The sequence below is a fragment of the Phycodurus eques genome, chromosome 15, assembly GCF_024500275.1.
Source record: "Phycodurus eques isolate BA_2022a chromosome 15, UOR_Pequ_1.1, whole genome shotgun sequence".
In the NCBI taxonomy this organism is placed as follows: domain Eukaryota; kingdom Metazoa; phylum Chordata; class Actinopteri; order Syngnathiformes; family Syngnathidae; genus Phycodurus; species Phycodurus eques.
In genome coordinates, this window is record NC_084539.1 from 6,268,615 (window position 1) to 6,291,133 (window position 22,519).

Here is a 22,519-nt window from a genome sequence, read left to right on the forward strand (position 1 = left end):
CCTTTTCTGATGTTTGTATTCTCCCTCATATGTAGTTTTTATTTTTGAAACTAGCATGTCCTGTTGTATTTGGTGTAATTTGAACTTTTGTCCTTAAAGCCATTAGTTATTGATATCCCCTGAATCCATTTCCATCAATCATTACTGTTCAGCTTTTTGCCTCTCTCGTCTCAGTCTAAGCTATACCATTCACCTCCTGCTTTTCTCGAGTGTCCATCTAGGTCATTTCCCCCCCGTCTTCCTCATTGTTTGTGTCTGCCGAACTGTATGTCTACCTGTTTGAGTCTGTTATAGGTGTGTTCAATTCACTTTCAGTCCACTCAGTTGCGTAGCGATCAAAATGCAGTACTAATAAAGAATTCAAATGTGTTTATGCTATTGTTTTCAAATTCCCAGCTTTGGAGAACTTGCAAATAACCAAAAACTTTCTTGACATTATTTGAGAGTGGATTGACCATTGTCTCTGTTGACTGGTGTTTTTTGTTTAGTTGTTAATGCACAGTGAGTGTACTGTTATTCAGTGATGTTTCTCTCTTTCTGTCTTTTGCATGTTGGACATTTTCTGTTTCTTTTTGCTCAGTTTGCATGCATGTTTCTTTTCACCAGACAGTGTCAGCAGAAGTAATTGACTAATTGTGGACTCAGTTAGCAATTAAGGATGCGGAGGATACTGTGTCCTTAATCGGTGCTTCTTTGACATGGTCCAAATGCTGTTTGAGCAACCCAATGCATGCACTCTTTTTTAAAATGTCAGCATTTAAGTATTATTTTTAAATTTTTAAATACCATCCGGTTTCCAAATTTCAGTAGGAGTAGGCTATAGACAATGCAGTATTTGGCCCTAGTCCCCTGTTTCTGTAGGTCTTCAGTCTTCTTCAGACTTCCTAAAGACTTTTAGTCATTCAAATGTCAACATTTTCCACATACTGTATGTTTCTCACAACCAATCACCAGATGTTTTTGATTCAGAGCAGATGCTAAATGCTGCTCACATTGCGAGGTGTGGTTTTCATTTCAGTAGGGTGACACAGGGGAATCACCACATTTTATACAGTTACCATAAACACTGCTGCAAGTGCAATGTAGTTTTGCAGAACAAATTCAAATTGTGAAAAGTTTGAGTACATTTCCTCTTGACTATCACCATATCAAGAGCCTATCTACACGGAAATTACTTGTGCAACCACCATGATTTGGCCATAGAAATAGCTCTTATAAACACAAGCCAATTGCCTTATTTTGTTAACTGTGTTAATTGCAATTTATTTGATGTTCAATAGCTTTAAGGTGGTTGATTTTGTTGATTTTAGCATTGGTGTGTGATATAAATATATGAATTATTTAAAGAAATTCAACTCTGTAAACCACTCTGTAGAGAAGTTCCATTTTCATTTAAAAATGGCATATTCCCCATCTTTCACAGTGGGTACAGTGTTCTTTTACTAACAATTTAGCCTTTGTGTGTATTTAAGTGCTGGAGGTAAGTTTACGTTTGTGTTCCTGACAAAGAGATTCGATCTTAATTCCTTTGCTTTTTTGCAGTCATTCAACATTCACATCAAACAGGCACATTTCGCATGCAGCTTTTAAAATCTCCAGAAACCATACATTGGAACAATATATTTGGATAAATAAGGTGGTTTGTTCATGTTCAGTATCAGTGACGCCATTCATACTTACGAAGTTTTCTGGCTTTGTAAATGTACAGTATATGGATAAATAAAGACTGTGACAGTATGGAGCCCGATTGATTGTTAGTTTGAGGGGTTTAGATTTGAGTCAGATTTGCTCAAAATATCCACTTCAATGATGTCTTCAAGTTGAAACAATAGCAAAACTCTCCCTGAGGTATCGCTGAAAGTTTGTTCGAATCCCTCCTAATCAACTTTACCTGTGTGGGTCAGTGTGTGTGTGTTTTCAAGAATGTGAGAGCATCATTGCTGTCATGTAAAAAACTGTCACACTGAAGGGGCATCTTCAAAATGATGTTTCACATTCACGTGGGGGTGTTTAAGAATGTTGGCAAAATTACATTTTAATGGAAAATTTAATTATATTTGGTATTTCCAAGTATTCAATTGGTCTAACATCTGTCTTGTCTGAGATTAGAGCAATGTAAAAAGCAGACAATGCATGAACAGCAAGTCTTTTTGTGAGCAAAAGTTTGTTCATTTGATGTAATGGTTTGTCCCACGCCTGCCAGTAAAAATTCCAAGAAATTACCTTGCTTTTATTTACAGGTTGGAGCCAGCTGGCAGCAATGCACTGTGTAATGCTGCCTGACCTCTTGGGTCTGGATAAGTTTAGACCTCCGCTACTAGAGATGCTGGCCAGGAGATGGCAGGACCGCTGTCTGGAGGTAAAACACTGTTGTAAAGAAGAATACTAAAACTTCTATAATATGCATACAATATTAACTTCTATAATATGCATATCATATTAAACCTTTGCAGAAAACTGAAATCTGTGAGAGCATCCATCTTCACACTAATTGAAACCACTGTTCTTTTGCATAGGTGCGCGAAGCAGCACAAGCTTTACTGTTGGCTGAGTTGAGAAGGATCGGTCAATCAGGGCGTAAGGACACCATTGATTTGTGGGCACCTTACCTGCCTCAATATGTGGACACAGTCAGCTCCCGTAAGTAGTCAGACATTACATGACATAAATAATAATAATGATCATCATAATCGAAATAGTAATAATAGATGAGGTTTATATAGAGCTCTAGAGTGTTCAAAATCGCTTTATCCATCCATCCATTTTTTTCTACCGCTTATCCAAAGTCGGGTCGCGGGGGCAGTAGCTTTAGCAGGGACGCCCAGACTTCCCTCTCCCCAGCCACTTCATCCAGCTCTTCCGGGGGGGATCCAGAGGCGTTCCCAGGCCAGCTGAAGGATGTAGTCTCTCCAGCGTGTCCTGGGTTGTCCCTGGGGTCTCCTCCCAGTGGGACGTGCTCGGAACACCTCACCAGTTAGGCGTCCGGGAGGCATCCGAATCAGATGACCCAGCCACCTCATCTGGCTCCTCTCGATGTTGAGGAGCAGCGGCTCTTCTCTGAAATCCTCCCGGATGACCGAGCTTCTCACCCTATCTCTAAGGGAGAGCCCGGACACCCTGCGGAGGAAACTCGTTTCGGTCGCTTGTATCCGGGATCACGACCCACAGACGCTGCCCCGATCCGCTTGTCAATCTCCCGTTCCATTCTTCCCTCACTCGTGAACAAGACCCAAGATACTTGAACTCCTCAAACTCCTCCACTTGGGGCAGGCTCTCATCCCCGACTTGAGGGCATGCCACCCTTTTCCGACTGAGGATCATGGTCTGAGATTTGGAGGTGCTGATTCTCATCCCAGCCGCTTCACACTCAGCTGCGAACTGCTCCAGTGAGAGTTAGAGGTCACGGCTTGATGAAGCCAACAGAACCACATCATCTGCAAAAAGCAGAGATGGAATACTGAGGCCACCAAACCGGACCCCCTCTACGCCTCGGCTGCGCCGAGAAATTCTGTCCATAAAAGTTATGAACAGAATCGGTGACAAAGGGCACCCTTGGTGGTGTCCAACCCTCACCGGAAACGAGTCCGACTTACTGCCAGATATGCTTTAGATAGCATTAAAAAAATAAGTAAATAATTTAAGTTTATTTTGAACAGGTGGGTTTGAGTTGTGATTTAAAGGTGTCTAGGTATGTGCAGTTGTGGATGTGTTGGGGAAGTAAGTTTCAGAGGGATGGGGGAGCAATGGAGAACAGTTTTTTCTCTCCAGGTTCTGTACCTCGTCCTGTGAAGTTGGAAAAGAGGGTTTGTTTATGTTGTGGTCATAGCAACAGCACTGGGTGAGAAGATGGCAACATGCATATTTGCATCTTTCTTAATCATCGATAAATTACAATTAAATTGACATACTTTAGTTGCATGAACAATGCAATGTTTCAAATTTTCTTGCCATTGCGTTGTTTTTCTTTTGCGATTATTTTTTATGGTGCCTACTGAGACCTGATTGATCAAGTTTATTCAGCATCAGTGACCTCATCAGAAATCAGATAACATTGCCTTTTTGTTGTGCTGTCACTATCCTATCCACCTGTGTTTCTTTTTCTTCCCCATGCATTCACCACTCTCCCCGTCCATAGTTACACCTTACGATGGAAAGAAAAGTTGATCTTCACCTTCATTTACTAGAAACGGCCATCAAAAATACCATGCCTGTATATGTACTGTATCTGTTTTCAGGAGTTGCCTTGTAGTTGCTGGGGGGGGGGTGTTCCTCAGGGGAACAGTTGCCATGGAAATGGGTACCGGTCAGTGTTGTGTTACCACAGCAGTACCGCAGGCGGGGGAGGTAGGGAAGTGATGGACGGGTGACCCCAGGGGAAGAGGGAGGACAGATGGGGGAGGGAACTCAGAGGGCAATATAGAGTGAGGTTATAGGGTCATTGAATTTGATTTATGCACAACAAGACTGAAGCAGACAAAAAAAAGTGGGTTGTTCCAGTCCTGGAAATGCTGGGTTATTATGAGAAAGTCAAATAATGCTTCTTACACACGATCTTGTGCAGGTAGCCGTCAGCTATTTAAAAAAAACTCCTAAATCCCAAAATAAATGTATTCAAACCTTTTTCATCCTGTAAAATAATGTCTAACTTGTTCTACTTTCTAGCTTTGCTCCTGATTTCTCCTGGGCCCTCACATGAAACTTTCAGGTCAATGTTAGCAAGTATGTGTCAGTCTAAAGACACTGCTTTGTTGAGGATCATCCTAAATATTTCCCTTATAGAAGTGTAAGGCATCTCCTTAATGTGGGATGAGTGTACCGTAAGTGGAGTTGTACATATGGGACACTGTTGACACATCTAATTGTCCATTTGTATTACACAAGTCTTCCCTATAATACCCCTCCACACAAACCCACCCAACCCCTAGCTTTCTCCCCTGTTCCCTTGTCTTGTCCCTCTTTCAGCGCCACCACCACCTGAGCATTGCATGGCTGAAGTTTGAAGCAGAACACCTGAACTTATTAGCTTTTGATAAAAAAGAAATATTAAAGAGATTGTGTTAATCCCATTTCCCACTACTGCGGCAGCCAAGGCTCTATATATATATATATATATATATATATATATATATATATATATATATATATATATATATATATATATATATATATATATATATATATATATATATATATATATATATATATATATATATATAGTGTGTGTGTGTATATGTATATTACGCCCGTTAAAACATATACCTCCTCAATTACATTCCATTAGTCCAAAGAAAAAGAGATAATAAAATAGGTCCACTACATATTAGTGCAAAAATAAATCATCTTACATACTTCCTTCTCTCCAAATGTGATGTCTATATTTCAAATACAATTTTTTTTATAGCGGATGCTCAGAAAAATAAATAATTTTACAGTATCACTAAGCGGAGGAAAAGAATGTAGGAGTCCCATGATTAGGTTATTTATTGTTACTTGGCTGTTTCTAAACCCGCATTGCCTTTAAGAGTATTCCTGCCTTTCTGAATTGACTTGAATTTTTTACTCAAGCAAATAAATCACTGTTAGTAGTTAGTAATTTTTATGATATAGTTGCAGCAATTTCTAATGTTAAAACTTTAAAAAATATGACAGTAAATTCTGTTAAATTAGCGAAACAGATAATTTCTCAGTGCACTTTTTCGTTATTGTGAGCATGGCATGATGATTGCACCAGCAATAATAGTGTTTTGGAGGTACTATATACGAATGTAAACATTGGCTGAATGGGGATAGAAGTGCACAGTAATTCAGTCCCCTCCAAAGGTATTGGAAGGGCAAGGTCAATTCCTTTGTTTTTGTTGTATACTGAAGACATTAAGTTTTCAGATAAAAAGATGAATATGAGACAAAAGTTCAGAGTTCCAGCTTTTATTTCATTGTATTTACATTTAGGTGTGTTAAACAACTCAGGACAGAGCACTTTTTTTTTTAACCCACCCACTTTTTCAAGTGAGCAAACTTATTGGAACTTGTGACTGATGGATGTTTCTAGTTGCTCAGGTGTTGCCTTTTAGATTGATAGCTTAAACATTCGTGCTTGTTTTTGAATTTGGATTTCACCTGTGATAACTGCATTTGCTGTTAAGCAAACATGAAGATCAGAGAGCTGTCTCGGTGAAAACCAAACCATTTTGCAGCTGAGAGAAGAGGGAAAATCGATCGGAGCTATTGCACAAACATTAGGCATAGTCACTACAAGAATTTGGAATGTCCTGCAAAGAAATAAACTACAGGTGTACTGAGCAACAGACATCTAACAGGTCGGCCACGGATATCATCGGCAGTTGATGACAGAAACATTGTGAGAGCTGTAAAGAAACGCTCAAAGACAACAGTCAGTGACATCACTGCCAACCTCCACAGGGCAGGGGTGAAGGTATGACAATCCACTGTTCAATGAAGACTTCAAGAGAAGAACTATAAGGGCCATACCACAAGATGCAAACCACTCATCAGTAAAAAGAATAAGAACGCCAGATTGGATTTTGCAAAGAAGTATAGAGATGAGTAAAAAACGTTTTGGAAGAAAGTTTTATGGACTGATGAGACCAAGATTAACATCTGCCAAAGTGATGGAAAGGCCAAAGTATGGAGAAAGAAAGGATCTGCTTATGATCCAAAACACACAAACTCATCTGCGGAGCATGGTGGAGGTAATGTGACCCAATCGAGCATGCATTTCACCTCCTGAAGAGGAGACTGAAGGGAGAAATCCCGAGAAACAAATTGAGAAGGAACTGAAAGAGGCTGCAGTAAAGGCCTGGAGAAGCATTTCAAATGAAGAATGCAACAGTCTCGTGAAGTCAATGGGTCACAGACTTGATGTGGTTATTGCAAGTAAGGGTTATGCCACCAAATATTAAATGTTATTCACTTTAAGTTAATTTAATGTCTGTTCCAATACTTTTGCTCACCTGAAAAGTGGGTGGCTTCAAACAAAATGTGCTCTGTCCTGAGCTGTTTCACACATCTTGATGAAAATACCATGAAATCAGGTATCAAATTAATCTTTTGATCTGAAACCTGAATGTCTGCAGCATACAACAAAAACAAAGGAATTGACCTTGCCTTTCCAATACTTTTGGAGGGCACTGAATTACTGTGCACCCAAATGTCTTCAGTATACAACAAAAACAAAGGAATTGACCTTGCCGCTCCAATAGATTGGGAGGGGATTGTATATGATCTGAAGATGTCTTTTTCACAAAAACTTAGAAACTACTAAAGTGAATTGAGAAGGACTCAGCGAGCAAGAAAGAGAGGTTATCACCAGCATTATTCACACCTACATACTCATGCCCACACACAATTTCCCCCTCCAAGCTGTGTGTGTGCAAGCTGTTTCTTTGATCACTGAATAGTAATCACCATTTCTTTTCTATTTTCCCCAATATTGGTCACCTGCTGCTGTGTTCTTCCTTTTGTCCCCCTTGTCTGTGTTCATGGAAGTTAAGTGGTTTTAGTAGTAAGAAAAGTATTTATTGATAAAAACTATAGTAATTGTCACAATAAGATTAGTCGAGATAACAAAATAGCTGAGCACTATAATTTAACAGCAAAGGAAGTATGCATTTTGAATAGAGAGCAACGGACACAATAGAGTAGGAGGAAACGGTCCAGGAGGTTAACAAGGCATGCTGGGGGCTATGTGTCATGGCTGACATGACAAGCTTGACCTTGGAGTAGGCGAGAATACCTTCCACTCCCCCTCACCTCCCATCCATCCTAACCCCCTCCCACCTTCAGTCCTCCATTCTACCAAGCAACCCCCTCTTCTTTCTCCCGCAGCGGGTTGCAACTCTTTCATTCTCTACCAACTGACTTATAGTTCATAAGCCTGGTTGGTCACGTTTTGTAACTATGTGAAAAGTAACGGTGTGGAAGTTCCAGTGGAAAGGGGTTCTGTATATCAGATGGATTAAATTCCCTTCATGAAGATCCCAGCTAAATATGTTTTCCTAAACCTTCAATAAATGCAATTTTTTAAATTATCAGAACATTGTTGAACTCAATTCTTCAATGTTCACTGTTCTACTACAGTCTTGCGCCACAGTATTGTCAAGACATTTTACAGATGGAAAGTTCAAGAGGTATGACAAAAACAAAATCCAGGAAATCTAATTGTATGATTTTTAAACTTTAAATTTATTCGTATATTCCTTTGGAAAATATTCCGACAATCTAAAAGTTTAACTCAATACTTTGTAATGAAATTTGTAATTTTGAATCCATGATGGCATTATGTCTTAGGAATGGTTAGCTTTGTAATTGTGGTCCTAGCTCTCTTCAGGCCATTGAACAGGTTCCCCCCCATGTAGTTTTGGGCTAATCCCTCACTGTTCTCAAGATCATTGATACCCCGCAAGGTGAGATCCTTCATGGAGTCTCAGGTCAAGGGAGATTGTCAGTTGCCATGTATTTACTCCATCTTTTAATAATTACATCAACAGTTATCTCTTTTCACCAAGGTGCTTGTCTGTTGTAGAGTAGCTCATCCCTGCAAGTCTACAGTTTTGTCCCTGGTGTCCATAGACAGCTATCTGGTCTTGGCCATGGATAGATAGTAATCTAAACCAGGACCTAAAATAGGCATTTTTTATTTTCCTGGCATTGTTTAGGATTGTCAGAAAACAGCCTTACAGTGACTGTTTCACATGTGCGTGCCGTGTTTTTCATGTCCGTAAAGATTTGTCCATCTAATTGAATTTAGTGAGAGTTCTGTTAATGCAAAAGCATTGCACTGCCTTCATTTCCATCACACTGAAGCAATTGTGTTTTAATTAAGTCCAATTGCATTTTTATCACTTTAATATATGCACCAAGGGTTGTGTATCAGCTTTCTGTCAGTCTGTATTCATGTTTGTAATATAAAGCTTTCCAGACTCGGAATGAAGAACAGCCAGCACTGTGCGTTAGCGAGTTAATTGGAACAGCAGAATCTTAACTAGGATGAATTACTGTAATCAAAAACAGTGTAATTATTTTTTCTATTAATACATATAATGTAATTTTGTGGAGGTGATGTAGTAATATAGTTTCAGGTGTTATCTCTTGTAACTTTAAATATAATTGTATTGTTTTCTACCGAAGGAGATAACGTCATTGTGTTGCATTATTTTTATAATTATTTGTCCTTATCTGTCGTGTTTGTCTCATTTTACTCCAATTAACATATAGGAATGATGATTGTTTTCTTGCACTGTGTTGTGAGTCCCTGTGTGGATTTCGTTAATTAATTTGTTTAACCAGAGATTAGCCCAGCATCAGTTCCATTACCTTTTGTCAGTCCATTCATTACGGAATAATCATTCATTAGCCTGGCTAATGAAAAGCACTGTTAATTGGCAAAGGAACGATAAGGGTTTCATAAAGGCACTAAGTGTAGCATGTGTGTTTGTATTGGGGTGTGTTTCTATTAATTCTCTTGATAACGAGGAGGTCCAATAAACCTTTATTAGCTACTTAACCAGGACAATAAAAATCAATGTGAAATCTGTTGTGATGATAATACTAACGGCCACACAAACTCTGACAACTCAGACCCCTGCATTTTAATTAAGTCTGGTTTCTGTCTTATAGCTGGCACATCTACTGAACCCTCAACTCCAGCCCAGCCCCCTACTGAAGCTCAGCCACTTGAGGTCAAGGCTCCTGAAGAAGAAATGGACGTAACTGACGACGACATCACTGCAGGTACTAATAATCATGCAACATTAACCACAAAAAAAAAAAAAAAAACTCACAATATCTGTGGTAAGGTACTCATTGCACGAGTTTATATAGTCAAAATGTTGGTTTGGGATCCAATGTACTGTACATGAGGCATTCAATAGAAGTACATTATACGCATGCCTTTTCAAGATATCAAGATATGTGTGTGGAAGTTTATGGGTTCATTTACACAAGAAAGTATCAGGTAAAAACTGTAATTTTTGTTTCCTCAAAAAAAATTTTTTTTAGGTTTGGGACTCGATTAAAAAAATTAAGTAATTAGAGGCTTTGTAATGAATTAATCTCAATCAATCCTTTTCATTGTATAACAATATATGTCCTAAAAAGCAATGTGGTTTAATTTAAATGAACTTTAGTGGACGACTGAAGCAAATTCTATCATTTTAGGACGGTTGTTTTTTGTTTGTTTGTTTTAGAGCAGTATTGCCTTTAAATGGTTTCTGCGCGACAGTTGAAATGTTAGATCACATGTCGGAGGGCTGAAGTGGTTCGGTGGTATGAAAAGTCCTTTTTTTCCAAAATTTGCACAAAACTACTCTTATAAAGGCTTCCATTGGGTATTTTTAATTGTTTTATTTGTTTGTTTGTTTTTTTTAAACAATGAAATTTCCCTCTGGCAGCACAGAGGCCGACTGATTAGAGCGTCTGCCTCACAGTTCTGAGGTCCGGGGTTCAATCCCCGCCCCGCCTGTGTGGAGTTTGCATGTTCTCCCCGTGCCTGCGTGGGTTTTCTCCGGGCACTCCGGTTTCCTCCCACATACCAAAAACATGCATGGTAGGTTAATTGACTACTCTAAATTGCCCGTAGGTGTGAATGTGAGTGCGACTGGTTGTTTATATGTGCCCTGCGATTGGCTGGCAACCAGTTCAGGGTGTATCCCGCCTCCTGCCTGATGATAGCTGGGATAAGCCCCAGCACTCCCGCGACCCTTGTGACGATAAGCGGCTCAGAAAATGGATGGATGGATGAAATTTGCCTCGCATCTAGCCCCCAATTCCTCAGTTACTCAATATTGGGTAGCCGAGCTCTGACGTGTGCAATGTACCAGGAAATTGTGCACTGACAAAGGTTCAGCGTTGTTTGGAATGCAAAGTGCAATTTATTTTTATTTAACTCATTAGTTTGTTTGTTAATGCGTTAAAAGTCCCACCCCTAGTATTTTTACTGAACATTCACGGGCGCATCTCAAGAAATTGGATTTAGTTTTTTAAACTTAACAACTTACTCGGAACATGAGCAAAGTTCTGTCGGAGGTGGGAGTTGAAACTCCTTCTGACATGGGATTCTACGTGGCGTTCCCAGCAGATCCTCACAATACGTTTGGGCCTGCTACGTCGGACCGGGATCTTCCCCCACCATCGGAGCCAACTCACCACCAGGTGTTGATCAGTTGACAGCTCCGCCCCTCTCTTCACCCGAGTGTCCGAGACATGCGGCCGCAAGTCCGATGACACGACCAAAACGTCGATCATCGAACTGCGACCTAGGGTGTCCTGGTGCCAAGTGCACGTTACACCCTTATGCTTGAACATGGTGTTCGTTATGGGCAATCCGTGATGAGCACAGAAGTCCAATAACAGAACACCGCTCGGGTTCTGATCGGGGGGCCGTTCTTCCCAATCACGCCCTTTCAGGTCTCACTGTCATCGCCCACGTGAGCATTGAAGTCCCCCAGCAGAACGATGGAATCCCCAGGATTCCTCCAAGGACTCCAAAAAGTGGAGGGGATCATGCAAATTTTCTACAATAAAGTAATTTATTAAGATTCACCTGTATTTTAGTTGATATGTTTTGTTATGCGAGTAGTGTGTGTCTGCTGGGCCCAATAAATGAACACTTTGCTGGAGTAACTTCTTATGTCAAATGACACAAATGTTTCCATTATATTGCCCTCCCAAACCATGTTGTTTTTTTTAAGCCAGTGTACATTTTTACTTAAAATCAGTCCTGTGTAAACGACCCAGCCTAATTCTAGAAAATTGTGACTTGCGTGGTGTTTAATCCAGTTTGTTGTTGCATTTGCTCTCGCTGTCACCCAAACTCATTTAGGAATGTGAAAAATGAAATTCCTTCAAATAGCAGACTACTGCAGCTCAGTATACACATTTCCTCTATCATGTTCCTTCATGATACGCTCTTAACTAATGGGCAGATGGATAAGAATGACGCTATTGCAGAAGCAAAATATTTTTAAATGTTTTTGTTGTTGTGTTCAGTATCACATTTACAGTACTGTTCATTTTTTTTGGCCATATACACTTCTTTAATGACATTTTCCACCACATTTATTTTTCTTTTTTTACATAGGGTATATCCATCTGCTTATTGTTTTACAATTTGGTGTAAGATTGTTGCAGCCTGCTTACATTTAAATGTAAGAGAAGTCATACTTAATGTTAGTTACTATAATCTTTTTTTCAGTATTTTGGTTGTATTTTACAAAACAATATTTACGTGGTCATTACATCATGGCTAAAACAACAGCGGATACACATCTACGATTCACTGTGCCGCCCACTGTTCCATACACAATTTCTGCTTTTAGGCGCATGCACATTTGAAACTTTCCACACATTTACAGTTCTCTGATGACGTATATTTTTTTTGCAAAACAACCTCATACATCCAACCTTATTATTTAAAAAATGGGTTGACACCTTTACCGTCCCATTTTCCTCCCTTCCTTCTTTTGTCCCCATCCCCAGACCAATCAATATAACATGTACAGCTAACAATTTGTCATTTCACGCAGGTCATTTTTTTTTTTTCCTGTATTGACAGCAGTATTTTTCATTTTCAGTGTAGCATCAACTCTTCAAAATTGTTCAAACACAAGGAATGAAATATTCTGTTGAGGAAATTTAAGAAAACTTTCAACTTTTAATATTCGTAATATCCTAGGAACCTCGTTTGATGTGCGTCCCATGTCAAACAAAAATTTGCAGGGAGGCATAAAATACGATCAGTCTGCGTTTTCTGATCCAGTGCTATGGTTTAGTACTCTGGCGTGGTGCTGGACATCCGCCATGAATTATTATTTTTTTGACGAGGCAGGACTCAAGAGTACGATTAATTTTGTCGCATATTCGCGCTAATTTCTGAATAGTGCAACAAAAAAACAGAACAGAGGATGCGTCCAGTTTTGAGGAAGAACAATTTTTTTCCACGACTTGAAAGCTCCCATAATATAATGTAATAATTGTTTCCATTGAACACTGAATTCAAGATTATGTGGCAAAGCTTGGAAGCAGAAAAAGGCAGTGATAGAAATGCTATCACAGAAAAGGAGGGTAGGAAGGTAAATTAGAGGTCAAAGAAGTGTTAAAAAGAAGAGGAAAGGGAAAAGCCAATGCGGGAGCAACAAAAAATAAAAAATAAAAAGAACGACGAAGAGAAGACGAGGGGAAAAAGTCTGTTTGAAAAAGAAGTTTGGCTTCGGGCTGTTACCACAGCACCTGAGTCTACTCTGCCATCCCCCAGGTGCACACAAACACACTTGTTTTGTCTAAGAGTTGTAGTTGTCCCCAACAGTATCAAGGAATGTAATTTGAATCAGTGGCATCGATGAAGGCATTCATATGCACACGAAGTGCCATTTAGTATTAACTTATTTGTGGTGGATACCATCATCATACATTAAAAATGTCTGCTCGTATTAGAAATTTTATCTAGTTTTAGCAAATGGTTGTGCATCCTGACAACTATCGAGGTTCCCTTGAGCAAGGCATCGAACACCAATTTTATTTTATTTTTTTAAATAAGAAACTTAAAATGCAGTGTTACAAATTACGCACAATAGAGTTTCAAGACATTTGGCAGGTTATAAAGAACTAAAAATAGACATTTACTGAAATTCACAGTAGGAGGTTATATTTACTGAATCCAAAACTATTTCAATAAAAAACCACATAAGTGAAGTTACATTTTGACAGTTCTGTCGGTTTTGGCCGCATCGGTCCGTCTGCGGTGGCACTTACCGTATTACCGACAGTGAAGGCCTCTTTATATTCCCGTGGTCGCGCGGCCGACAACGCCCGCATTGCATCACATGACCGACGAATTGCCCGACGCAGCACATCTGCGTAGCTTGCTGCGCACCCGACAAAAATACTGTATTTTCACAACCATAGGGTGCACCGTATTAAAAGGCGCAGTCTCAGTTACGGGGTCTATTTCTGTATTTAACACATACATAAGGCACTCCGTATTATTGGGCGCAGGCATGGTAAAACATACGCTAGCTTAAAACATACGGTAGCATGCATGCATGCACGCTAAAACAATGTTTTTAAAAAGGCAGCGGGTGCAAAACTGAGTTCGGTTGTACTTTATTGAAGTGTTTAACAATGTACTCATGTTATTTTTTGATCAATCCTCATCCACAAATCCATCAAAGTCCTCATCTTCTGTATCCGAAATGAACAGCTGGGCAAGTTCTCCAACAAACACGCCGGGTTCGCACTCGTACTCTTGGAGTCAGTGTCGTCGCCGGGGGGCTGTTCAGCAATGTTGCTGGCTTTCGTGAAAGCTCGGACAACAGTCAATGCAGATACCTTAGCCCAAGCATCCACAATCCATTCACATATGGTGGTGTAACTCGCCGGCGTAGCCTCCCGGTCTTAGTTGCACTTGGTTTTTCACAGCGGCTGTGAGATGGGTGCGCATGGAGTCACAGATCAAAAGGGACGGTGACGCGTGGAAAAAACATCCGGTCTCTTTACATACACCTCACTCATCCACTCTCATTTTCTCGTCCATCCTGCCCTTTTGATTGGCCTTATCGATGACTTCGGCTGTAAACTTTACTTTAGGCAGCGTCTTCCTCTAAAAAAATCACCATAAGTGGCAGTTTCTGTCCATTACCATGGCAACCAAGCACAACAGTAAAAGCCGACTTCTCGTGCCCCGTTGTGCGTATCGCTACCGTGGTGGTCCCCTTCTTCTCTACAGGTTCACCGGGATGTCGAAAGTGTGCGGAAGTGAGCGGCACCTCGTCCATGTTGGTGATGTGGTTGGGCTGGATGTGTTTGTTGGCAATCTTTTTACTGCAGTAGGAGCGGAAGATGGCCAGCTTTTCCTTGTAATACGCCGGAAGTTGCTGCGCCATGGTTGTCCTTCCCCGGATGGATAGATGGCGCCATTTCATAAAATGAAAGCACCAAGACGGACCTCCTTGAAAATGTTCGATTTTAATTTCTTCTGCAAGTGTTATTGCCCTCAGTCGATTGGTGACTGTAGAGATGCTTCTCCCGGCTGTTCTTTGCTCATTAATCCATTGCTCGAGTTGGTCTTCCAACTCGGGCCACCTCGCCTTGTTTCCGCGGAAACTCAGCTGCGTCTTCTTGACTTGGCGAAGCTCGTTTTCCTGCTTCCTCCACTTGCGAACCATGGATTTGTTGATCTTGAATTCTCTCTCGGCTGCTTGATTCCCATGTTCCTCCGCGTAACTGACAGCTTGTAGTTTAAACTGTGCTTCGTAAGCATGTCTCTTCATAGGTGCCATTTTCGGGGGTCCTTAGCCAAACCGATGTTTTTTTGCACAATGCACACCCCGGCACTATATACCTACTGGGGGCGTGACTTTAGCGTCCTCCTTCACGCGCACCCTTCCCCCTTTATGTCCGCATGCTGTCCTCAGTCACGTCCGCCTTTCCTCTATATAAGCAGCGTGTCGGCAGGAAATGCTCCCATTCAGTCAAGCGGAGCGCTCATCTAAGGCGCACACATAAGGCGCGCTGCATTATAAGGCGCCACGTCCATTTCGGAGAAAATTTAAGACTTTTAAGTGCGCCTTATGGTCGTGAAAATACGGTTCTAACATCATGTACTGTACATCTTTATTCAAGAAATTACAACTATTTATAGAGTCAATAGTGTTCTACATTTATCAAGTAATTTATTGACGTAACAGGGTTGGATTTTTGTTTTGTTCTTTGTATTTTAAATTATTTCAAGGCAGTAATTGTATAATGCTGATTTCCATTACGTAAGTACCGGAAATGGCAAAAAAAAAAAATACAGAGGAAACTCCACCCTGTGGTGTCCTATCCAATAACAGGAGAACTGCAGCACACTTTCAAAACAGCGCGTGTGGGTTGCGCTCGAGTATAAAGGCAAACTACCCGTGGGACAGCCGCAGTGACGTCCGCGCGGTCGCCGTCCGTGCGAGTATGAAGAAGCCTTAAGAGGGCATCATATCTCCGTCTCTGTTGATGGGTGTTACCTCAGGGAGGTCAAAGGTCTCCACCATACACAAGCCCTCATCACCCCATCACTTGACACCCTAGAACAAAATATAAACACACCTTGGTTTTCCTCTTCTTTCAAATATTTTATAGATAGATTCAGATTAAAACCTTTTATCAACGTGACATAGATGTACAGTAGTTCGCCAGTGATCAATGTATTAACAAATACTTGAAAATGTATTGATGCTTTTATTAGATCATAATTGTTTACTGTACTCTCTTTTGAAGGGCATTCTGTGTACGAGTTAATAAACCATTAATTCTACATCAATCTAATCAAGGAACATGAATGAAAAGAAGAAAATTTTGCCTTTCTTTTCTCAACTCTTCATTTTCCTGTTTCCACCTTTCACCCCTTGAGAGGGTTTGCGGTGGCACAGATAGAGGTCAGAGGTGAAAGATCAAGCTGACCCTCACCTCTCAGTGTCATTAGCCCAGTTGTGATTCGGTTAGCCGAAATGCTACCCTCCCCTGCTAATCTAATATCTGAGCCTGGAGGTTGTTTGGGTCAGCTCACATTTCTCTTCAGCACAGATTGAATCTACGAAGAGATGCATGTTCAGAGTGGTGACGCTAAACCCTCTTGATTGTTTTTGATGATTGGGTTTGCGTAGTTTTTACACATTGAGGGACACCATTGCTCTATGGGACATTTGTTATATTTGAAAGAGGAGCTATTGTTCTAAAAATGAACGTGTAGGATTGTTGATCCCCGAACATACACAACACTTCTGGAATATTGTGTTGTACAGTATACTACAGAGTATACTTAATGTATACTTATGTTATATCATATTACAGAGACTACATAACTGGCAATTGGGACATAATCTCTTTGTGTGAGTGTACAGTGCTGTCTAATTATTTAAAATTATTATCATTCATTCATCTTCCATATCGCTCATCCTCACTCGGGTCGCGGGCGTTCTGGAGCCTATCCCAGCTATCTTCAGGTGAGAGGCGGGGTACACCCTGAACTGGTTGCCAGTCAATCGCAGGGCACATATAAACAAACAACCATTCACACTCACATCCATACCTACGGGCAATTTAGAGTCTTTATTTATGATGATAATAGTTGGGGCAACTACTTTTCCCTCATAGGGCGACATAGGTTTGGAAGTTTACATTCCAAAAGTGCATTTTTTTTTTTGGGTTGTCTTAGTGAGATATTAAAATTGGTTTGTCAATCCATGATAAGATTGATTGACAAAAAAAAAAACAATCAGAAATCAGGATGGGAGAAAATACTTCACCTCAACCCAACCTTAGTCTTCCCATTACTGTATGACTGTCACTGGGCTGTCACTGTGACACATTGCACCAGCATTTTGTTCACCCTTCAAAACCAAATGATGTGGTTGACTCAAGTAGCCAGTGACCCATTTGGGCTCGCCAGTCTTTTGAACAAGTCTGTGGGCTAGTCTCATGACTTGCTGTATTCATGATTAAGCCATGAGTAAGCTGCTAGCCAGTCACACAACACAAACGCATCCCCCACAACACCTTTTTGTTCCCCACACCACACACACAACTATTCCTTATCCGACACATTCATGCCTCCTTGTGCGCACGCACACACACACACACACACCCAATCACAAATAATTTGTTCATCCCCCTTCATGTGAACACTATCACTATGTTCATTCAACCGTATGATGTGCGTCTGCATGTCCACGTGCATGCATGCATGCATGTGCATTCAAGAAAAACATTCATCCATCCATTCTCTGTACCGCTTATTCTCACTATGTTCACTGGTGTGCTGGGCCCTATCCAGGCTGACTTTGGGCAAAAGGTGGGGTACACCCTGAACTGGTCACCAGCCAATCGCTGGGCATGTGTATTCAACAGGGAAAACAGAAAAAAAAGAATGACGAAGGTTGGAAGTGTGATGTCTATTGGGTCAGGAGACTGGTTTCCATAGTTCTTGATTTCACAATATTATAATAAATCACTTCCAAATTTAAATCAGCTTGCTTTTTTATTTTTATTTTGTTTTATATTTTTTTTTTGCAGTGGGGAGAAGTCGAAGTCAAAATCATATATTGTTACTTTTTATTTCTAAGACATCGTTGGAAAAGTATGATATTACTCAAATTTAATTTTATCTGTTTGAACAGTTAATTTTTTCGTTTGAATGGTTGTTTGTCTATATGCCCTGCGATTGACTAGTGACTAGTTCTGGGTGTACCCCGCCTCTATGAAGCTGGGTCAGATTTATTTATTTGTTTGTTTTAGTGTATTTATTTATTATTCACACATCTTTCAGATCATCAAGCCAATTTTAATATCTCAACGACAACACAAGTGAATACAAAATCCTAACCTATCGGGCCCTGTATGATAAAGTAATCCACTCCTTGACTGTGAGCACAGCGGAGTTCAATTTCACTGGACACACCAAGGCCTGATTACTGATTAGAATAGTTGAATCAGAAAATCATTCAAATAATACTTGTCAGACAAATTGAAATAGGCTACAAGATCTAAAAAAGAAACTCATCATGCCATAATCCAAAGAAATTCAAGAACAAATGAGAAACAAAGCGTTTGAAATCTACAGTATACCAGTCTGGAAAACCATTCCAAAGCCTTTTCCAAGGCTTTGAGACTCAAGCGAACCACGATCAGAGCTATTATCCACAATTGGAGAAAACTTGAAACAGGAGTGGTCACTCATCCAGGAGGCCACAAAAGAACCTCGAGCAACATCCAAAGAGCTGCAAGCCTCACAAGCCACTCAACCATAAGAAAGACACTGGGCATAAAAGGCATCTAGGGAAGACCTCCAAGGTGAAAACCAGTAACCATAAAGTACACAATCACTGGTCTCGCATTTGCCCCTAAAAATATTGATGGTTCCCAAGACTTTTGGAGAAATATTCTGTGGACTGATGAGACAAAGGTTGTGTGTGGCCCTTTACATCTGGCATAAATATAACATAGCATTTGACAAAATCATCATCCTCATGCCTACAGTCAGTTATGGCGGTGACAGTGTGATGGTCAGGGCCTGTGTAGTTCCTTCAACACCTGGCCGGCTTGCTGTGATCAATGGAAAAATGGATTCTGCTGTCCACCAGAAAATCCTGCAGGCAAACGTCCGGCCATCAATTTGTGCTCTCAACCCTGGGCACTATTGTTTTATGCAGCAGAACAATGACCAGAAACAAACCAAGAGGTTCACCTCTGAATAGCAAACAAAATTAAGATTTTGTATTGGCAAAGTCAAGTCTGGATTGGGACAAAATAGTTTTTCAGCAATGCAAAAGATGAATCACTAGTTATTGCAAATGCTTGATATCAGGGTGGCACAATCAGTTATTAGGTTCATGGCGCAATTTTCTTTTTCTCTGTAGGGTCGCATAGGTTTGGATGTTTTTTTTGTTTTTTTTTCCCCTTAATGAATAAAAGCATAATTTAGAAACTGCATTTTATCTTGACTCGGGTTAACATTGTGAGATATTAAAATTGGCGTGATGATCTGAAATGTTTAATTTTATTAAATGTGCAAATATTCAAGTGCGGTCTTCGGTGTCTGCATAAGAGAAATTAACATCCAATGCCATTGTCCAACAGCTGTATATAATTTATAGATGTACGGCTACAATGTGGCAACCAGTGTGCCAAAATAATTGGTTGTATTGAAAAGAAAAAAAACAAAACTGTCTGATTATGGATAAATTAAAAAACAAACACGTACTTGGAAATGTGGGATTGGAAAATAAGATCTGTCTCTAAATAATATCCATTGTGCCTTTAATAAAGTATCATGGAAGGAGGCAACGATCAGGAGAGTGCAGTGAGAGAGAGTTCTGTCGTCATCAATGGAAGGAGGCAACGATTAGGAGAGTGCAGTGAGAGAGTTCTGTCGTCATCAATGTGTTGGTGTTGTATTACTATGTTGGAGCCTGTCAAGCAAAGCTCAGTTTAACGTTATTCGTTTATGACAACTAACAACAAGAAGCCTGTTATTTGCTATGGGTGATATACTCAATAATTTAATGATGGACATTGTATCTTTATCTTTATCTTTATCATCTTTATTTGCCAAGTATGTCCAAAACACACAAGGAATTTGTCTCCGGTAGTTGGAGCCGCTCTAGTACAACAAACAGTCAATTTACAGAACACTTTGGGGACATAAAGACATTGACAAAAAACAATTGTGCAAAAAGATGCAGAGTCCTCTAGCACTTAGAGCAGTTTGAACAACTAATATTGCAATAGTCCGGTGCAATGACCATTGTGCAAAGGGCGCTGAGACTTCAAGGAGTGCATGCGGTTTAAAGTGACGAGTAGTGCGATCATCTGGGACAATGTCGGTTGTGCAAATGTTACAGATACTCCTCAATCAGTGTGCAAATGGAGCAGATGCTACTCTGGCATGAGTGGCCAGTATATGCAAATAGTGCAGCATGGCGAGACAACTACAGTGAGTGCACAAGTAATACATAATTGGCCCCACAGAAATGTGACAACGAACTCAAGTCAAAAAATTGCCAGCTTGTTGTAATGGAATTATAGGTTAGGTGTTTAAGAAGTTGATCGCAAGAGGGAAGAAGCTGTTGGAATGTCTACTAGTTCTAGTTTGCGTTGATCGGTAGCGCCTACCTGAGGGAAGGAGCTGGAAGAGCTGGTGACCGGGGTGCAGACGGTCCGAGAGGATTTTGCACGCCCTTGTCTTAGTTCTGGCAGCGTGCAAGTCCTCAATGGTGGGTAGGGGGGTACCGACAATCCTTTCAGCAGTTTTGATTGTCCGTTGCAGTCGGAGTTTGTCCTTTTTTGTAGCAGCACCAAACCAGACTGTGATGGAAGAACACAGGGACCGATTCGATGACCGCTGTGTAGAACTGTCTCAGCAGCTCCGGTGGCAGGCCGTGCTTTCTCAGAAGCCGCAGGAAGTACATCCTCTGCTGGGCCTTGTATGGGACTGTAAATTCAGGTCCATAAATATTGAGATATCGGGCCAATTCTCATCTCTTTGGCTCTAAACACCACTCGTTCAGATTTAATTTGAGGGTATTTACATCCAAATCAGGTTAACGGTGTAAGAATTACAACGGTTTGTATACAGTATATGCCTCCCACCTTTTAAGGGACCAAAAGTAATGGGACAAATTAACAATCATAAATAAAATGTTCACTTTTGAATACTTGGTTGCAAATCTTTTGCAGTAAATTACAGCCTGAACTCTTGAATGCAGACATGGCTAGATGCTGGATTTCATCACCATCTAGATGCTCTGCCAGGCCTCTACAGCAACTGTCTTTAGTTCCTGCTTGTTCTGAGGGCATTTTCACTTCCGTTTTGTCTTGAGCAAGGGAACTGTGTGCACAGTCTAATCAACCAAGTATTCAAAAGTGAAGGTTTGATATATGGTTGTTAATGTGTCCTCGTACTTTAGTTGGCTTAAAACGTGGGAGGCATGTATCCGAACTGTTCTTACACCATTAACCTAATTTGGGTAAATACCCTCAAATTCTTGCTGAACGTTTGCAGTTGAAGTACATCTTGTTTGTTTAATTTCAAATCCATTGTGGTGGTGGTGTTTAGAGCAGGAAGGTGAGAATTGCGTCAATGTCCCAATATTCATGGCCATGACTGTATATTGACCGTGTATTGAGACACATTACATCTCTTCTTCTCCCTCTGCACAAATGTTAAAATATTTTGGGCCGTCCCCAAAAGAGTATCTAATGCTTTTGTTGCAAAGAGTATGTTTATACATTCAGTCAATACATTTTATTTACACAATTGCACATAGGTGAAAGTCAGTATAAAGTGGCCCACACAATTTAACCAACAAAACAAGTCAATTTAAACAACCAACATGGACTTTTGTTGGCATTATAGCAGATTATGGCAACATGTAGGCCATGTTTGACATATTTGTGGATTATTTTACTGCAGGATTTGCCATTGTTTAGGATTGTTGACCATTGGACCAAATATTGATGCCTTCTAATTGTAATGTAGAAACAGTTGACTTGATCATTTTAAAACTTATCAGTCATCAAACCAAAAAATGTCCTTGTATTGGCTCCTTTATTTTCAAGCTTTTAGCTGTTTTTATTTTTGTTTTGTCTTGATTTTCGGGTTGTATCGCAAATCCCCCACCCCCCCACCCATTGACCTGTATCATAATGGAACCCCACCTCTTCCATCATAGTTGGGGATTCTTGTGAGCACAGATACTACTTACTATGTCCTAAGACAATGAAATGCATTTAACCTTTAGACTGACCGAGCCAGTTTCGAAGGGTAGTAACCATTTCAGTATTTCCAATTGTTTTTCCTGTGGCGCTTTTTTTTTTTAAAATGATTATTATAATTGTGTTTTCAATTATTTCCCAAGCTTTACTGTCTCCTGACATTCAATCTAAGGATGACGTGTATCCTTGACCAGTGACCACCCATTTATCCCTTAGCACAAGCACACTTTTGTTTAAAGATTGTATTTTCTTTTCTAGA

General features: G+C 40.3%; 1 protein-coding gene across 2 annotated transcripts in view; it reads left to right on the forward strand.

Annotated features, from left to right (window-relative positions):
- The window catches only part of LOC133413649 (WD repeat-containing protein 7), a 110,183-nt gene that overhangs the window by 50,882 nt on the left and 36,782 nt on the right, over nucleotides 1-22,519 (forward strand). For both annotated transcript variants that reach the window (XM_061698270.1, XM_061698271.1), the window contains 3 exons: nucleotides 2,241-2,359; nucleotides 2,517-2,640; nucleotides 9,637-9,750. In XM_061698270.1, the coding sequence (XP_061554254.1) occupies nucleotides 2,241-2,359; nucleotides 2,517-2,640; nucleotides 9,637-9,750 (357 nt within the window). The remainder of the gene's footprint in view (nucleotides 1-2,240; nucleotides 2,360-2,516; nucleotides 2,641-9,636; nucleotides 9,751-22,519) is intronic.